The sequence below is a fragment of the Microcebus murinus genome, chromosome 4, assembly GCF_040939455.1.
Source record: "Microcebus murinus isolate Inina chromosome 4, M.murinus_Inina_mat1.0, whole genome shotgun sequence".
Classification (NCBI taxonomy): domain Eukaryota; kingdom Metazoa; phylum Chordata; class Mammalia; order Primates; family Cheirogaleidae; genus Microcebus; species Microcebus murinus.
The window spans coordinates 42996835-43014646 of NC_134107.1; the positions used below are offsets into that span (position 1 = coordinate 42996835).

The window sequence follows — 17812 nt, forward strand, 5'->3', positions numbered from 1 at the left end:
AGTACTTTTTAAAAAAAGCTAACCAACGCAATAAACTCAGTTCACTTAATTTCAAAACATGAACTCATTGCTATCTCAGGAAATATCACCTTACTCTTTAGATTAAATGTTATCCCAAGTCTAGAGGCATTCAACAGTGAGAAAGTAATATACTTGAGTTGGCTTCTCCAGGCTCAAGTTTCACCAAAACAAGTTTCGTACAAAGATTAGCCAAGTACCGGGTAATGGGATATGGCAGGGTTACGTCATCTGTGGCCCATTTCCAAAGAAACATGGCTTTTCCAGGTGGAATTCTAAGCGCTCTCTCCTCACTCTTTATCATCTTTGCTACACCAGTTTGCAGGATGGGTAAGGGCAGATGCACTGAAACAGGCTGCAGGCCACGAGCTTTGGGAAGGTCATTTCAGCGCCCTGGGTCTCTCTTTCCTCCATTGGGAGGTGGATTGTGGGGGCCACTTGTCATGGGGCCTCTTCCTGAGCTAACATCTGAAGATTCTTAGTCCTGGACTCTACTGTCCAAACTCTTCCTGTGACTGCCCCAGCACAGTCTCCTGACAGGTACATGAATCCAACATTCAAACTCTATGTATGTCTTATGTTCTGTGAGAATGGATGGAGCCAACTACTTGGCAGATCAAGTCTACCTCTCTTCCAAGTCCACGGCTCAGCCAAGTTTCCAAACCTAACATCCATCCACCTTGCATATCCGAAAACTCTTCCCAGGCACAGTGGGAGATGTGAAAAAGAACAATTCTTGCCCTTGATCTGCTGATGATGGTAATGAATTTTTGCAGACTGTTTATGAGGTGTCAGGTCCTACACTGAGTGCTTTACTTTAATTATCTCATTTAATTCTCACAAAATTCCTACTAGGTATGCATAACAGATGAGAAAACTGAAATGCAATCAGGTTAAATGATTTGACCAAGATCTCACAGCAGAACCTAGAATTTGCATTTAGGTCTGCCTGACACCATACTATCTCATATACTTACAGAGACTTGGCATGACCAATTGTAACTACAAATGCATCTCAATTTGCCCTAGACAGGACTGATTTACAACCACGTCCTGGTACAATTATTCATAGTACCTCTTTGACTTTCAGAAGTGTCCTGGCTTAAATAATAAATTATACAGTCACCTGCTATAATGTCTCCCTGAGGAGTGATCATAATAATAATTATACAAGCATGTCACTTTCTCAAAATAAAGCCCTTTTTAAACCACCCTACATTTAAAAGTGACCTCCTCTATCCTTCCTATCTTCACCCTGCTATATTTTTCTCCATAGCAGTCATCACCATAAAAAAGTAACATATATTTTGCTTATCATCTGTTTCCTCCACTAAAATATAAGTTCAATGAATGCAACATTTTCCCTTTGTTTATTTATGGGTTTCCCCCCCCCAAGTACCTAAAAGATGTTTCCTGAATATTTGCTGAATAAAGACATCATCACCATGTTATAACAATGGCTAACATTTATTGAGCATTTATAATCTGCTGGGTACTGCTCTAAATGTATGTATTTTATCAAAAAATCCTAATGACCCTGAGTTTGGAACAATTATCATTATTTTACAGGTAAAGAAACTGAGGCTCAGAGAGATAAAGCAATACTCTCCCCAGGTCACACAGACCGTTGGCAGGGCTGGGAGAGAACACAGGCTGGCCGTCCCTTGTCTGAGCCCAACAGCAAAGGCACAGCACATACAACAGCTCAAAGATTTAGGGCAGCGTGGGACTGAAGGTGAGCCCACACTACTGTCTGTCAGAGTTCACAGGAAGTGTGTGGTCAGGGAGGGCTTCTTAGAAGAAAGGGGACTTGATCTGAGCTTTGCAAGATGGGGTTGTATACAGAGAAATGGAAGAAGATGGAAAATCACAGGGCGGAGCAGGCTGATTGGAATGAACAGCTTCTACCTGGAACCCTTGCAGAGGAAGATCTAAAATGCTGCTGTCACCCAGAGAGCCTTGAATGCTACGCAGCATTTGTTCTTCATCCACTAGCAAGCAGGATCCCACAAGAGGTTTTTGACTGGGAAGGCCGTGGTCTGTAGTCTCCAGCACTAAAGCTTCCCATCAGGAATGTACACCCCTCTGCAGACATGCGTCCTCTTAAACCCAGGGCACATACAGGAGCAGGCAAATCCCTGTTTAAAGCGCCTCATTTTCTGATTTGTGTGCGCTATGGGTCCTCTCACGCTCCCTGTGAGCCCACAGCCCATCTCTCACTGTGACAAAGATAATGCAAAACGCAGGTGCTCACCCTCGTCCCACTCCACAGTGTTACGACTAGACATAGCCCTTCTGGTGGCAAGGACAAGCCTCTCCCACCTCCCGGCCCACCAATATTTCCATCGCACCTTCCTGTTCCAACCCCGTGTTCTATCACCCGTTCTCCGCGGTTGGTAATGCGCTTTCACCGTCTTCCCACCTCCCCAGCTACCACTCTCACAACATCAGAGCCAGCAAGCGCTTCTGCAACAACACGGGAATCAAAAAGAACAAACCCGGGAATAGCCCCTGGGTCACCTAGCTGAGATCCCGGGGCTAGTAGCTAGAGAGATAATGACAGTCTGGTCCATGTGTCCTGGAGCGTCTTAGAGACCCTGAAGAAAAGCGTAGCACATGCCTTCTGGGTGGCTGGCATTGCATTACAGGAGCCAGAAACAAAACAAAACAAAAAATTCTTTTTTTTTTTTTTTTTTTTGCTGGCTCCACATAAAAACAATTGCCTAAGTAATATAAGCACTGCTAGGTCACCAAAGGGACCAATTATAAATCTCTACTTCTCTATTAGCACAAAAATGAAGGAAAATGTGTTACCTCAAAATGTCATCCAAAGGAAGTCACTAATTTCAGAGTTTTTCTCCCCCCCCCCCCCCAGCTATTCCATCCTTTATTTTTCCGGTAATTAACCAAAGTCAAAACCTTTCTATATGCTTTGGTTTCAATTCTGAAAAGTACATCAAGGCTACGATGGGCCATTACCCGCAGCAGAAATTCATATGGAAACGTTCATGTATATCTCAACTTGGTTTCTTGAGGAAAGGATGGAATTTCTTACCTAGAAGATTTCGGGAATTAACAGAAAGCGGATATGATTTCAGTACCTGGAAGATGGTAAAATCTATGCTAGTTACCATTAGTGGAAACCAGGAGAAAGTACGAGAAGTTCCTGAGAGTGGAAATTACTGATATTTTCCAGCAGAAGATGGGAGTACCTTCAAGCGACTGTCAACACATTTTATCATAAAAAAAGCAGAGGCTAGGTGCAGTGGCTCGCACTTGTAATCCTCGCACTTTAGGGGGTTAATGCAGGAAGATCACTTGAGGACAGGAGTTCGAGACCAGCCTGGACAGTATAGCAAGATCCCATCTCTACAAAAAATTTTTAAGTTAGGCACACATGGTGGCATGTGCCTGTAGTCCCAGCTACTCGGGAGGCTGAGGCAGAAGGATTGCTTGAGCCCAGGAGTTTGAGGCTGTAGTGAGCTATGATCATACCACTGCACTCTAGCCTGGGTAACAGAGCAAGATCCTGTCTCAAAAAGAGCAGAAGTTGTTAAGATGAGAATTAGCCTATACGTGTAAAGAGCTGAAGTGACGTGACGGATGTGTTAATTAGCGTGATTGTGCCAACCATTTCACAACGTATACATACATCAAATCATCACGCTGTATACCTTAAATATATATAATTTTTATTTGGCAATTAAACCTCCATAAAGCCAGGGATAAAAAAAGAGCTGAAGGAGCATTCATCTTTCAAATACAGCACCTGGGAGCCCATGTGCTCTGCAGGGGCCCTATCATCCTGGCCTTTTGGAGGGAGCAATATAACTGCAGAGATGCAGACAGAGCCCTTTAACCCACTGACCTCTTTTAATCTGCTTGTTAGCCTGGCTGCGGACAGGCCCAGGGGGTCTTTGACCAATGGCTCTCTGGGGAAAGGTCAAAGGTCAGAGGCACATTCCCTCATCATCATTATTCTCAATTATTCTTTATTCAAAGCTACTTTCTCCTTCATTTTGAGGAAGAGCCCCTACAAGTGTGTTTCAGGACACTAAAGGGTGATGACCCAACCCACCCCCACTCTCCTCTCCACCTCACTCCCAGAATCCCCCTGATCAAAGAGGAGAACAGGGTAGTAGAAGTGCACAGAGAGACCCCTCACAGAAGGAACCACAGCAGTGAGCACAGACACATTGCAGTGGCAGGCCCTGCTCCCAGGAGACACCTGGGGTGTCAGAATAGAGCAGTTCAAAGCACAGCCTTTGCCACCAGACAGAACAGATCCTCTAAACTTACCAGCCCTGGAATCTTAGGCAAGCCATTTAACCCCCTGAGCCTTAATTTCTTCATCGGAATAGTGGGGATGATAATAGTTTCTATTTCATAGGGTTTTGGGGATGATGAAATAAAATCACGAATGTAAAACTCAGAGAAAAGGTTCAACATATGTTAGTTATTAATGATTAATTATAATCAATTATTAATGATTACTTTAGCAGTAATGTTTAAAAATCTTTCCTTGATGATAAATGTAATGTATGGTCATTGCACAAAATTTGGAATAATTTTTTTAATCTTTCCTTGATGATAAGTGTAATATGTGTGGTCGTTGTACAAAATTTAGAATATAAGAAATATAGACAAAAAAATAATTCCTGGTAATCTCCTCTCACTGTTAACATCTGGGAGTATCTCTGTGGAGTCTTTTCTCTGTGCAGACAGACACACACATGCCATAAGAGCAGCCACTCGCTGCCCATCAACTAACTGCTAGACCCTGAGTTCAAAGCCTGATGCATTTTTTTTCCCTTACTTTCACAGTAATTCTGTGAGATGCTATAGTCCCCACTTATAGATGAGGAAACCAAGGCTCGAAGAGGCTTCGAGACCGGCCCAAGTCTCACTGAAGTGTCCCCTCCACAGAGCTCTGGCTACAGGCTCTCCAGCAGGACCACCGGTGAGGGCAGGCTGGGAGGGGGGCCTCTCTCAGTGCCTTTCATTTCCCCATTCTTGGGCTTTACCACTTTTCAGAGAATACCAGCAGCTCCAGAAGTGGCCTCAGTGTTTCTCCTTGCCCTGCCTAAGCTCAAAAAATCTAAAAGAAGGAAACTAGGGAGTGATAAGGATGTCAGAACCACCCCCATAACGCTCTGTGGCTGTGCCCCAAGCTTATCCGTTCCCCATGGGTGCTTTAGGCTGTGTAGTCACCTCCTCTCACTTTCATCAAAGGCCCATGACCCTGTCAGATGGGATTTGGACAGACGTAGGATCTAGCAGCTACTGCCTTCTATCCCAGGTGGTAAGGTGCATTGCTTACATTCCCCTGCAGAGATAACATAAAAATGCAAGTTCTGCCTCTAATTACTTTTGGCCTTATTTTTGATCCAATTAGCCTTAAAATAAAACATGAAGCAAAACCTTTAATTCTGCTATTCAACCAGAACAGTGAATTTTAGAGCTGTGGGTTAACTGATTTCATGTTTATTGAACTGCATCAGTGATGAAAGTTCAGGCACCTACCTCTGGCCCCAAGTCCCATTCTGGGGCAGTTATTCACACACAATTGACTTTTAAGATGTTCCAGAGAGCTCCTTCCTGCTGAGGGCCACTAATGATTCCAAGGTAAGAAAGGTTTGTTTTCTCTAAGCCCATTAGGAGAACAAACCATTTATCCAAAAGTGCAATGTAGAGTGGGGACAGAGATTGTGTCTCATTTACCTTTGAAGAAAATAATAATAATAATGGTTGTTCTCATTTAATAACACCCATGTTTCACACTCTGGGCTGGATCCTGTTTCTATATTATCTCACTTTATCTTTTCACAACTGGGGGGAATGCGGGTTGTAAAACTCTCTTTCACAGAGGAAGAAAACTCATTCAGAGATCAGGAAGTGGCAAGGCTGGAATTCAAACCAAGAACTATCTGCAAGCAAAACCCTTCACAATGGACACAGCTACCAAGCCTATGTTCTGCATAATGGATGCAGCAAATAACTGGTAAATAAATCGATCAATAAATGAATGAACAAGAAGCAAATTAATAATGTGTCAACTAATGATGTATCAGTGGTTCCTGGGATTCTGCAGAGAAGCTGAGGCCCATCCTGGAGGACATCTGAGGCTATCTGAATGTCAAGACCCAGGCACACCTTTTCCTACCTGGGTTCTGGGGAAAACAGGTGCACAGGACAGCAGCTGCTGCCTCACGCTCCCCACAGTACTCCCAGGTTTCAGGTTGTTTGAGCTCCTCAAGCTCCTCCTCCACCTGATGGGGGATACTTTGGTGGAACACAGCTACCTTGGGTGGTCCTCACAGTTAATTGGAAAAGTGAGACAGGTCTAAAGATCCAGACAGACCCAATAAAGGCTGACCTTTGACCTGTGTTGGGGAAAGTCCACTCTATAGGTTAAATGGGCAGTAATTCTGGAGTAGTGAGGCCATCCCAGCCCTTAGCACGGCCACATGCCACCAAGCTCCAGAAAGCCATACCCTGGGGTGCCCCATGTTTTCTCAACCTGGCAAGTAATTCTTTCTTTTTTTTTGTTTCTTAAGAGCATTTAGTTCTGGCAACCTGACCCTATCCCAGTCCAGACCAGGACCCAACTTTCCTCTGCTGCATGTTAGAATGGTTTCTCAGGTGTAGCTTGGAAAGAAATTGCATGAAACTCTGGGCTCTCCCAGCACAGTCTGGAGAGAGATTCCAGGAAAGGATTAGGGAACTGGAGTCATGACATAGTGCAGCAAAGGTGCATAACGTCTGCTAATGTTACAGCACATTAAACAAAGTTGTAAAATAGTAGCTTAAAGTTAGGCAGGCCAAACATAACACAAGAAGTATGAAAAGCAAGGTGCCATTTTCCCAACAAATAAGTTCATTATATGAAGACCCAGCTTACGGTGATTTAGCCTCTTGGTAACCAGTGCAGAAGCTGTTACTTGTTTTTGCTTGTTTTGGTAGCATCTTTAAAAAGTTCACCACAATAAGTAAGAATTGCAGTTTATAATAGTATCTATTTCCCTATTGAATGCTTATTATGTGCCAGGCACCCTACAAATACGATTTCTTATGCTGGCATTAGTTCTACAAGGTAGGAACTTGCTCCATTTTACTGAGGAGGAAACTGACATCCAACGGGGTTAAGTGACTTGGCCACAGAGCTGGCTGATTTCAATGGGGGAATTATAGTCCCCGCCAGCTGAAACCATCCGATTAAAAAAAAAAAATCACAAAAGTAAAATCCAGAGAAGAGATTTCCGATCACATTTCCTCCTCGGGATAGGGAAACAACTCAGGCTTCCTGGGGCAGCTAGGAAAACCCTGCTCTCAGCTCTCGGGGGAGTGATGGGCGGTTATTTTTGAAAACAGAGGAGGGAAAAAGTACCTGCAGCCTGGATGGTTCTTGCAAGCTTGAAAGAGAACTGAGCCATTGTGAGAGGACACAGTGCATATTCACGTGGGGCTCATGTTATCTCTCCCCGCTCCCCAACAAGCCAAACCTCAACTGCAATCAACACCCCTGTGCATCTCAAACTATCAAAGCACAATGGGGGTGGGGGCGCAGACCCACTCGCAGGAGACAATTCCAGCATGTGCAACCCAAGAGAGCCCCAGGAATTCCTAGGTGGAAGGGACTTGGAGATAATGCAGCCCAGTCCCACCCCCTCCAATCACACAAAACCACAGATGCACACATCGACTCTCCTGGTTTACACACCACACACACACACACACACACCCTGAAATCTATCTTCAAAACAATAAGGGAAATACCGAGTACGGAATGCATTTCAGGGGCTTTCCACCACGGGAGGCAATTCCTAAAGGGGATGGGGGCGGGGTGGGGGGTAAAAAGTAGCAGTGCCCGGGAATGCGGTGTGCAGCCCGCCCTTACCAGCTTCATGGTGGTGTTATTCTGTTCCCAGCGCCACAGCATCACGCTCATCTTACTTCAGGGCGAGGAGTGAAGGGGGAAAGGAAAAAGGAAAAAAAAAAAAAAAAGGAGCCGAGGCACCTGCCCGCGCGCCCGGCAGGTCGGCTGGTCTCTCCTCGGTCTCCTCGCGGCCGCGGCCCCTCCGGGCATCCCCGGCCCGAGGCCACCTCGCCCCCGCCCGGGGCCGCCGCTGCGCAGGGGACCCTAGCCCGCGCCGGCGCCCGCGCTGCCCGGCTCTCGTGCCGCCCTCGCTCGCTCCCCGCCGGCCTCCCCGCCTCCGCCAAGTCAAACAACTCCCCCTGCGCACGAGCGCCCGCTCCTCGCAGCGCGGAGGCCGCTGGGGCCGCGGCGGCCCGGCAGGGGCAGGGGGGGTCGGAGGCCGGCGGGCTCCCCGCCCCTTCGCTGGCCCGCGGGCCGCCCCGCGTGGCCCCGCGCTTGAATGGGGCTGTTCGCCGGGGAAGGGGGGAAGGGGGAGAGAGGGTCGGAGTTGGGGGGGGTACTTAACTCTTTCTGGGAGGGCACGGGTAGGCGGGACAGCCTTGGGCAGGAGGGGGTACAGGTGGGGGAGGGGGCTGCGGGAGCGCAGTCTGGGGCTCCGGCTCCTGGGTCCCAGGGGTCCTCAGCCCGGACACCAGCCCGCGCCTCCACCCACGCGTGCTCAACTCCATCCGCATTTTCTTTCCTAACTCACCCAAGTTGTCTGACAGCGGCCGCTCCCAGGGCAGCTGCAACTGTGGCTGCAGGATGGATGCAATCCTAGGGCTCCCCCCCCCCGCCCCCCCCACACACACCCAGCCCACGCGGCGCTCTCCCAGCAACATGTATTTCCTGTTATGTGAGGGACAGGGTTTGGGTGTTTTCAAACGCACCTGGCCACTGCTGGAGGAGAAAGGACATCTGTGGCCCTCTTGTGAAGGAGGGGTCAGGGAAGCAGCCTTGTGGCCTTTGTTTCCTCTTCTGCCTCCTCCACCTGCAACAGGCTCCCTGTGCCTTCCTCTGAGACTTTGGGGATCTGGGCACTTCTTCACCTTCCTGCTCAAGCCTTGGCCTGGGTCCAGCATCCTCTAATCTAGCAGTGACCCTCCAGGAGTCCCCAGCAACTTGCAGTATCCTCAAAAGGCTCCTCCTGAATAATCCTTCAGCTCCCTAAGGCAAAATGGACTAGCCACCTGGACCTTGGGGCTTGCCTCTGATTTGAGCAGCTTAGGATGGAAATACTGGCTATCCTCCAGTGATAGAGAGCTATGATGAAAACTCATGGAGTTGCCCTTATTACGCATTCAATAGTCAAAACTGGTCCTGCGTGGTGGCTCACCCCTGTAATCCTAGCACCCTGGGAGGCGGAGGCAGGAAGATTGCTGGAGGTCAGAAGTTTGAGACCAGCCTGAGCAAGAGTGAAAACCAGTCTTTACTAAAAATAGAAAAAGTTAGCCAGGCCTTGGAGGCACAGGTCTATAGTCAGGAGGATCACCGCAGCCCAGGAGGTTGAGGTTCCAGTGAGCTATGATGACGCCACTGCACTCTAGCCAGGGGACAGAGCGAGACTCTGCCCCCCTGCAAAAAGACAAACCTGTTCAAAATGAGGGGTGGTGATAAAATGTGTCCAAATCTTTTTAATCCTAATCTTTGAAACATGCCACTTAGATCAACATGTTACCCTACCTAAACCTTTCAGAGTTCAAAACTCCCAGCTCTTTCCCGTGGCCTGCAACCTGGTCCCCCACCCCGTGCCCCCACTTACTAGGCTTCAGCAACAGGTACTCCCCCTTCCTTCTTCTCAAACACATCAAAATCCTTCCCACCTCAGGATCTTTGCACCTGAGACAGCCCCTCTTCCTGGAACACTCTTGTCCTTAGACCAGCCTGTGATCTCATTTCTAATGTCACCTTCTCAGAGGGACTTTTGACTCCTAATACTGTGACCTTCTCCTTCCCACACTCTATCCCATGGCCGTTCTCTTTTCTTCATTGTTCGGCTCACTGTGTTAACCTAGCTAACTTGTATTCTTGTTTCTTTTCTGCCTTGTCCTGCTAGACTACAAATTCCAACAACCTTGTTTGTTTTCTTCCCCGACTGTGTCCCCAGTTCCTGGATAGTCTGTGGCCCATAATGGGAGCTCAGTAAATGTTTCCCAAATGCAAAGCTGTTGATGATTGTCCCAGTATAAGCCCATCCAGCTTCCTCTACAGCTAGGACTGAGCCAGACCCGGGCAGCACATCCCATATCCTGTCTGGGGCTCTCACTTAGACTGAATGATGACAAGAGACCCCTGTATGTACATTTCCATACATATCTCTGGAGAATAAAACATAGGCACCAATATTTGCTGCCTCAAGGGAAGGGGCACATCCTAGGAGAATATATAAGAAATGGGAGAGCAAGTGCCATTTGAAAAAGCATATTCTATATTAAATATACTTATATATTTGGAAAACAAATCCTAAAATAACTTTTATTTTCCCAAAATAAAGCTTAACAAAATCTTATTGGCCAAGAGAGCAAAACACAGGCTCTCTATTGCATATTGTGGCTTTTTTAAGCCAGGGGTTCCTTAGAGCTGGGTGGGAGGATGTGGAGTCGTGTGAAAATGCTGCGAGACTGGGTGTTTGTGCATTTTCTGGAGAAGCATCTATAGGTTCATTATACTTTCTAGGACAGTCACAACAATAAAAACTACACATCTCCACTCCAGGAAGTCATTGAATGAGCAATTATTAATAGTTACCAGTCAAAATCTTTGCTGGACAAAGGTGGAAAATACCACTCACTGTGCAAGGAGAAATGGGGAGGTGGGAGGGAGATTTAGAAAGCACCTGCCCCAGCTTTAATTAAAGGGAATAAAGCCTGTGGCCTTGCCCTTCAGACCTCGAACACTTCAGAGCATAGGTGTGCTAGCTTGTTTAGCAAACATTCCTTGAGCACCTACCATGATTCATTTACCCAGCTCTGTGCTGGGGTATTGAAAATTGGGGAGGATTCCCTCTCTGGGGGGTGTGTGTGTGTGTGTGTGTGTGTGTGTGTGTGTGTGTGTGTGTCTGCCCTCGGTGCACACACACAGTCTAGTAAGAAGATGGAAACATACGCTAACAGTTGCAGCGTGACAGGTGCTACGGAAGAGAGCTGTACAGTGTGCAGCTGGGCCATAAAGGAAAATGCTGTGCACAAGATTGGGGAGCAAGAAAGGACTTTACAGAGGTGACACGGACCTACCTGCACCTGGAAGGATGAAGGCAGGCTTGATAGGAGGAGGGGAGCATCTCAGGAAGGTGGACCAGCATGTGCAAGAGTATGGAGGGGTAAAAGTGCATGGCAGGTTCTGTGTGGTCAGAATGTAGACATCAAGTGGCAGGAGATGAGGCTTATTGGTAGGCTGGGGCAAACTAGGTCCCTGGAAAAGGGATTCAACCCCTAATTCTTATAAGCTAGGGGAATGACTTGTCTATGTTCCCATTTTAGGAAGACCTTTCTAGTAATAGCAAGAGGATGGCTTTGAAAAGATAGAGGCTGGAGGGAGAGAGATCAGGTAGATGGCTGCTGAAATCATGCAGGTAATGGGAATAAGGACCTCAACAGGGAGAGGTGCATGGAAAAGACAAGTGACATCATGAGCATTTGCTGTGAATGGCTCAATGGCTGTGAGTTCACCCCAGTAGGTGTCAGGACCCTATAGATTTGCAGAGATGGAAGTGGTTCCTTAAAACCTTTTATACCTTGGAGAGTTATTCATCATCCACCAAGCTAACTCTCCCAACACCTTTCTTCTCTTTCTTCCCATTACCATAATCCTCCACTAGGGCCTTTGATGTGACTTAGGGGAAAGAGATCATCAGCCTGTGTTGGCCACATGGGACAAAGCCAGTGGGAACAATGCTTGTGAAGGTCTGCTCTGAAGTGTGGTCTGGTCCTTCCCAGCTGTTGGCCTCTTTTCTCATGGCTTTCTGACCCATCCCCTGGGCCTGACAGTTCATCACTGACCCTGGCAGGCAGCTCCACACCCTCAGCTTAGCCCATCTCCCTCAAGTGACCTCTCTTGTACTCTCAAGGTAGCCACGAGGTGGGGCCTCCAAGTCCTGCTATTTTGGAGTCCCTGGTGGGACTGCCCCCCTAGAGGCTGGAACTGCCTTTCACCAACAGTGTCCTCTGTTCCAGACCTTTCCCTCCCCAGCATTCAAGAGGTCTTTCCCCTGCTGCTCAGCACTTGCTGATTTCCATGTCTGTTCGCCCTTTTCTTATACTTCTCTGAATTTTCAGCACCTGCCCACCCAGAGCAGGCACATGATAAATATCTCCCAATGAAAGTTAGAGGGTACCTCTTGCTTATCAAAGCAGAGTGGAGAGGGGAGGAGATCAGGCCAGGAAGCAGGGGTGAGGCTTGGCATCCCGAGTGGTGCAACCTTTGGGTGCGTCCTTGGGCACGAGCTGCCCATCCACAGACCTTCTTTCCCTCACCGAGAAACTGATGATCTATAAAGTTCCTTTTCACTCTTAAATTCTGCAAGCCCAGCCCCTGTCTGATAAACTAATTTGTGTCCAGCTGTTAATGGCTTAATGTGTTTCCCAGATAACATATTTCAGTTTAACAGGGGTCTTCCACTCTTTCAGCCAAAGCAATGACTAATGGGAAAAAGTTCAGACGCGGTGGGGGCTGGCCAGGGAAACTTCAGACAAAGTGGGCTCTCTAGACAGCTCTGAATGCACGGTGAGGGCTCGTGCCTTTCCACCCACGCACGAGGCTGATCGTGGGGGGATGTCAGCTTTTACATGGTCTAGAATGACAAAGGAAGGATCAGAAGAAGATGGCACCCCAGGGGGAAGAAGGAATAAGCTAGATAGCTTGACAACGCAAGCCTATCCCCCCAACCCCCTGCCCCAAATAGCTGGGCCTGAATAGTAAAATACCAGGGAAGAGTTTAGCGTTGTCTGTCAAATGAAAACCCCAGCCATATTAGTGGCTATTTATTTAGCATGGCACAGGGCACCTTTCACTTACTTATCACAGCAATGCTAAGAAGGACCATTTGTCCCATTTTGCAGAGAAAGACTCAGAGAGGGAGAGTGATCTGCCCCATTCAATGGACTTGGAAGCTGCCAAACGTGAGTGTAACTCAGGCCTGCCCGCCGGGCCCCGTCTCTGCAGTGTCTGTGTTGCTGTCATATTACATACAGGAAATGAAATCCCAGAAATACCATCCCTGGGATAATGAAGACAACCTGTGTGGAGACATTTTTTGCAAGTAGCTTAAAGACTAAAAATCTCCTTCTCACTCTGGGAGGACCCAAAGACCTTGGATATAAAGGAAGAAGATGTAGAAAAACTAAAATTAAAAGGCTTGTGGAAATAGACAGCTGCTAAGCTTTTCAGGACTTGAGAGTCAAATTTAAGAAAAGCACTAATCCTTCCTAGAGAAAAAAGGAGACTCCTTCCTGTCCATACGCTGGTGACAAGGAGGGCCCTGAGCAGAGGAGGTGCCATCTCCCCTCCACCAGCCTTAGAGGGGAGAGAGCCCCCTACTAAAAGGTCAGCCCCAGAACACTGGGGTCAGCAGGGCATCGAAGGCTGTTGGAGGGTCTGAAAGTAAAATGTATGGCTTTCAGGAGAGCAGACACAATGTCACACTGACAAGCCCACAAATGAATGAATACACCCCTAGAAAGGGCTAGGCTGGGTTAGCAAAAGATTTCTCTCTCCCCCTTCCCTTTTCTTTTTTTCATGAGATAAAGAATTATGTAAAGGCATCTCTCTGATGTGTTCCCTTGATGGGGTTTAATTTGCCATTTCCTGGCTCTCCACATAATTCAAACGCTCTTCTTTCTAATGATGGGGAACAGGTGGTGGTAGAGAACTTCTGGGTGGAGGAGTGTCTCCCATCACCCCCTCCCAATGTCCCTGTAGGCTGCCTACTTTTCTGGACTAGGCCATGCATGGTCACGCCTCTGTGCCTTTGCTCAGGCTGTTCCCTCGGCATGGAATGCTTTTCCTTCCATTCCCTGCCAATGATATCTCTCATGTAGATCTTTCAGGACTCAGGGCAAAACTAACTTCATTGGTGAATTCTGAGATCATTTCTCACCATCAGAACTACTTATATATACCCTCCTCCATGGACCCAGTAATTTGCTTCTTTCTCCTCTAAGGCCTTTATAATAGTCCAACTCCTTTGTAGTTGGGGGTGGGTACATTTCACTTGTTGTTATGAGTATTAGCATTGATAATAATATGATTACCATTGGATTATAAATTGTTTAGGAACAGGCATGCTGTCTTAGTCTACTTTGTATACTCAGACTAGTACTTGGCTTATTATTGGTATAATTAAATGGAATTAACAAATTCAGAATGTCAGGGCTGTAGGGGGCTTAAAGATCATCCAGTCCCACCCCTTTGTTTTCAAGAAGAATCTGGGTCTCCCCCTTTATAGAGCCCCTTCCACTGTACCATGCAAAATGTAATGAGAATAAACCCAACTGAAGTGGGAGGCTGGGAATATTGAGGGTGATGGCATCTTGGGCAGACCCTCAAGAAGAAAGCAAAAATCCATGATGCCCTCACTGGGCTAAAGATTCACTTGTTTCCTGGGAATCTGGACACGTACTTGACATTTCATTTTAAATATCACTAGAAGGAGAGCTTTTGGAGAGTGAGCTTTTGGAGAGTGTACTATTTCTCTCCATAGCCCTCAAATCACTACGAAACACAGAAGGGGCTCAGGGTAAAAAAAGAAGTTTCAGGATGAATGAATGAATAATTGAAGCCTGATTTGAAAGCTCCAAGGCAAGCGGTTTGTGACTTATTCAAGGCAGATGGACTGGTCCCAAACAAAGTGGGACACATCTCCCACGAGCAGGCATGCTTCTCGCCTGAATCCGAGGGTTGCCAGGTGCCCCTGGCATTTATTTGCTCTATTGAACATCTAAGGCCTGAGGACTCCTCCTCCGGCCCTCTCCCCTTCCACTACCTCAGTGAGGCAGATAAGGGTTCAAATTGTGCAATCTTTGGGTGACCTCTGACCCCCTTTGAAGAACCTCTCTTGTCCTCCCTCCTCTCACCCTCCAAGGAGCTGCACCTCCAGAGTTAGGGTTTCGGGGCCTGCAGACCTCTTTGGAAGTGCCTTCTAAACTAGTTTTAGGGTTATCTGGCCCACTCAGGTAGGCCAGGGGTTCATATAAGGTAAAAGAAAACTGTTTTTTAAAAAAAAAAACTTTTAAAAAATCCAGCCACAGAACTGTGGGCACAGAAATATGGATAGCTATTGTTAAAGAACTTAAGAGAGTTCACTGGTTTCTAACTGTTGTCCTCTGTTCTGGTTTTGTATTTGAATGATTCAGAGAAGCAGTTGGGAAAGGAGTTTCCCTGGAACTCTCACTGGGTTGTGTTGATTTGTTGGTTTTTGTTTTGTTTTGTTTTTGGTGGTTGTGGTTTGGTGGGGGTGACGATTGGTGTGGTTTTGTTTATTTTATTTTCCCTGTGGGATCAGCCCTTTCATTCTTGGCCAGTTCTGGTCACCGGGGATTAAGGTTAGCAATCTAAGAGGCAGCAGCTTTCCCAAGGGTCTGTGGTCTACATTTCCTGGGAACAGTTGAGGAACTGAGTGCCTCCCTAATAACCCTTATAATGTAGTGAATGTAGTTGCTGAAAGTTACATGATGGAGCAATTAAAGAAAAGCAAATAACCCTCGAAGTGGGTTAAAAAAATCATTACCTGATGGGGGCTCAGGAGACATTTCCCTTGGAACAAAAGCAGCAGGTAAACTGATTCCATTTTTGTTTGGCATCCTAATCCTCCCAGGAGATGGCCACACACACACACACACACACACACACATATGCAGCAGTGTATACAACCTACTCCCAGGGCCTCCTCTTTCACCCAGCACCTTTCACCCAGGAGAAGGTGCCTTTAGCAAGTACTACTGGGGTAAGGGTAGGTGCAGACACCCTGGTCTGGTCCACAAACATGAAATGAGGATACACAGGGAGGATACATATGTGTGAGACACACTAGCCAAGACAGTGTGTGTGCACAATCACCCTCTAGTGGAAAGTCCACAGAGGACAATCTGGGAAATCCCCAAATGAGGGCACCATTGTTTAGCAAAGGAAAACTCTTAGCGCTGCTAATGACTTGCTTTGGGCTTCTGCGCAGGTCCATGAAATTACACAGGTCATAATTACTGCTGCTGCTGACTGGCCGCAGCAAATCTGGGCGTTTTTCACAGCCTAGAGCAGAAGGAATAGGGAGGTTCTCCAGAGCTGAGACAACCCCTTTTCACAGCTTCCTTCCTGGTCATGCTCCAGTCAAACGCCAACATCAAGAACTCATCATCAAGAACTCGTGATGACCAGGTTTTACATTTGTCAAAGCACGTTCACATCAGTTACCCCGGCAGTTATTCTGAGAACCAAGCTGGATGGCTGGCATGATCCCATTTCCCCTAGGAGGGCACTGAGGCACAGAGAGGGTAAGCGAGCTGTCCGAAGTTGCACAGCTGCTTAATGAGAGGACCACGCTAGGCCTTAGACCCAGCAGCTCTTAGACCCAAAGTAGACCAAGCTAGGCCGCAGACCTATTGTCTCCTCCAAATAGCCTCTCCACAGGCTCTCAAGACAAGTAGGTTTTTATACAATATTATTATTATTAACAAAAGCAATAGCAGCAACAATAATATTTTCATAAATCTTCTATGCACCAGCTATCATTCTGAGACATTCTGCATATAATATTGTATTGAATGATAATAATAACCTTACAATATAGGTTTGAAACATATATTTTACATAGGGAAAAAGAGCACAAAAAAGTTAAATAACTTGCCCAAGGTCACACAGCTATTAATCGATATAGCTGGATTTAAATCATGTTTGGCCACAGAATCCATGTTATTAACCTGTGTTTTTCTGTTTCTCTGTGTGGTCACATCATAATCATAATGTGACCCTAAAATCAATCAACAAATAATATAAATGTAGTCAACTGAAAGGGTTCTGACAAATAATAGGTGCCATTCCTAGTTAGTGGGGTTTTGCTTGTTTTTTTTGTTGTTGTTGTTTTGTTTTGTTTTTTTATGATGAGTGCTTTAACTAGTAAAATTTCATTAAATGCACCAAATTCTTTCTCAGGCCATGCAATTGTAGATAGTGTTTTTTTTGTTTTGTTTTGTTTTTATTTTGCAACAGAGTCTCACTTTGTTGCCCAGGCTAGAGTGAGTGCCGTGGCGTCAGCCTAGCTCACAGTAACCTCAAACTCCTGGGCTCAAGCAATCCTGCTGCCTCAGCCTCCCAAGTAGCTGGGACTACAGGCATGCGCCACCATGCTCGGCTAATTTTTTCTATATATATTAGTTGGCCAATTAATTTCTTTCTATTTATAGTAGAGGCAGGGTCTCGCTCTTGCTCAGGCTGGTTTCGAACTCCTGACCCTGAGCAATCCGCCTGCCTAGGCCTCCCAGAGTGCTAGGATTACAGGCGTGAGCCACCGTGCCTGGCCTGTAGATGGTGTTTTAAGCAGCCCTGTGACCTGGGGCAAGTTATAAACCTCTCTGCATCTCAGCCTCCTCTTCTGTGGAATGGGTATGATCAGACTTCTCTCTCAGGGTTGTTCTGAAAATCAGGTGAGATACTACAGGTGAAGGCACTTGGAAAACTTTAAATTCCCAAAACTGGTTTCCCATAGTTAATTGGTGGGAAACAAAGTTTTGCATGTGAACCTTACATATATGTCTTACCTGGAAGACTTCTGGGGGGCTTAAACATGAGAGTGAGCATTATGGAGTTCCGGGAAGGAATCAGAAATAAAGTACTCCCCAAATTTCTTTGACTACAGAACCTTTTGAGTAGAGCATTTCCCAAGGTCAGGAG

At 46.6% G+C, this 17812-nt stretch overlaps 1 protein-coding gene across 7 annotated transcripts in view; it reads right to left on the reverse strand.

Moving 5' to 3' along the window:
* Positions 1-17812, reverse strand: part of NAV2 (neuron navigator 2) — a 378822-nt gene that overhangs the window by 308631 nt on the left and 52379 nt on the right. Inside the window, exon 1 of one of the 7 annotated variants that reach the window (XM_076002101.1) lies at positions 7916-8038. The exons of the other annotated variants lie outside the window; for them this stretch is intronic. Coding sequence (XP_075858216.1) covers positions 7916-7966 — 51 coding nt within the window. The 5' untranslated portion in view covers positions 7967-8038. Of the gene's footprint in view, positions 1-7915; positions 8039-17812 lie in introns of those variants that run through there. 7 annotated transcript variants of the gene reach the window in all.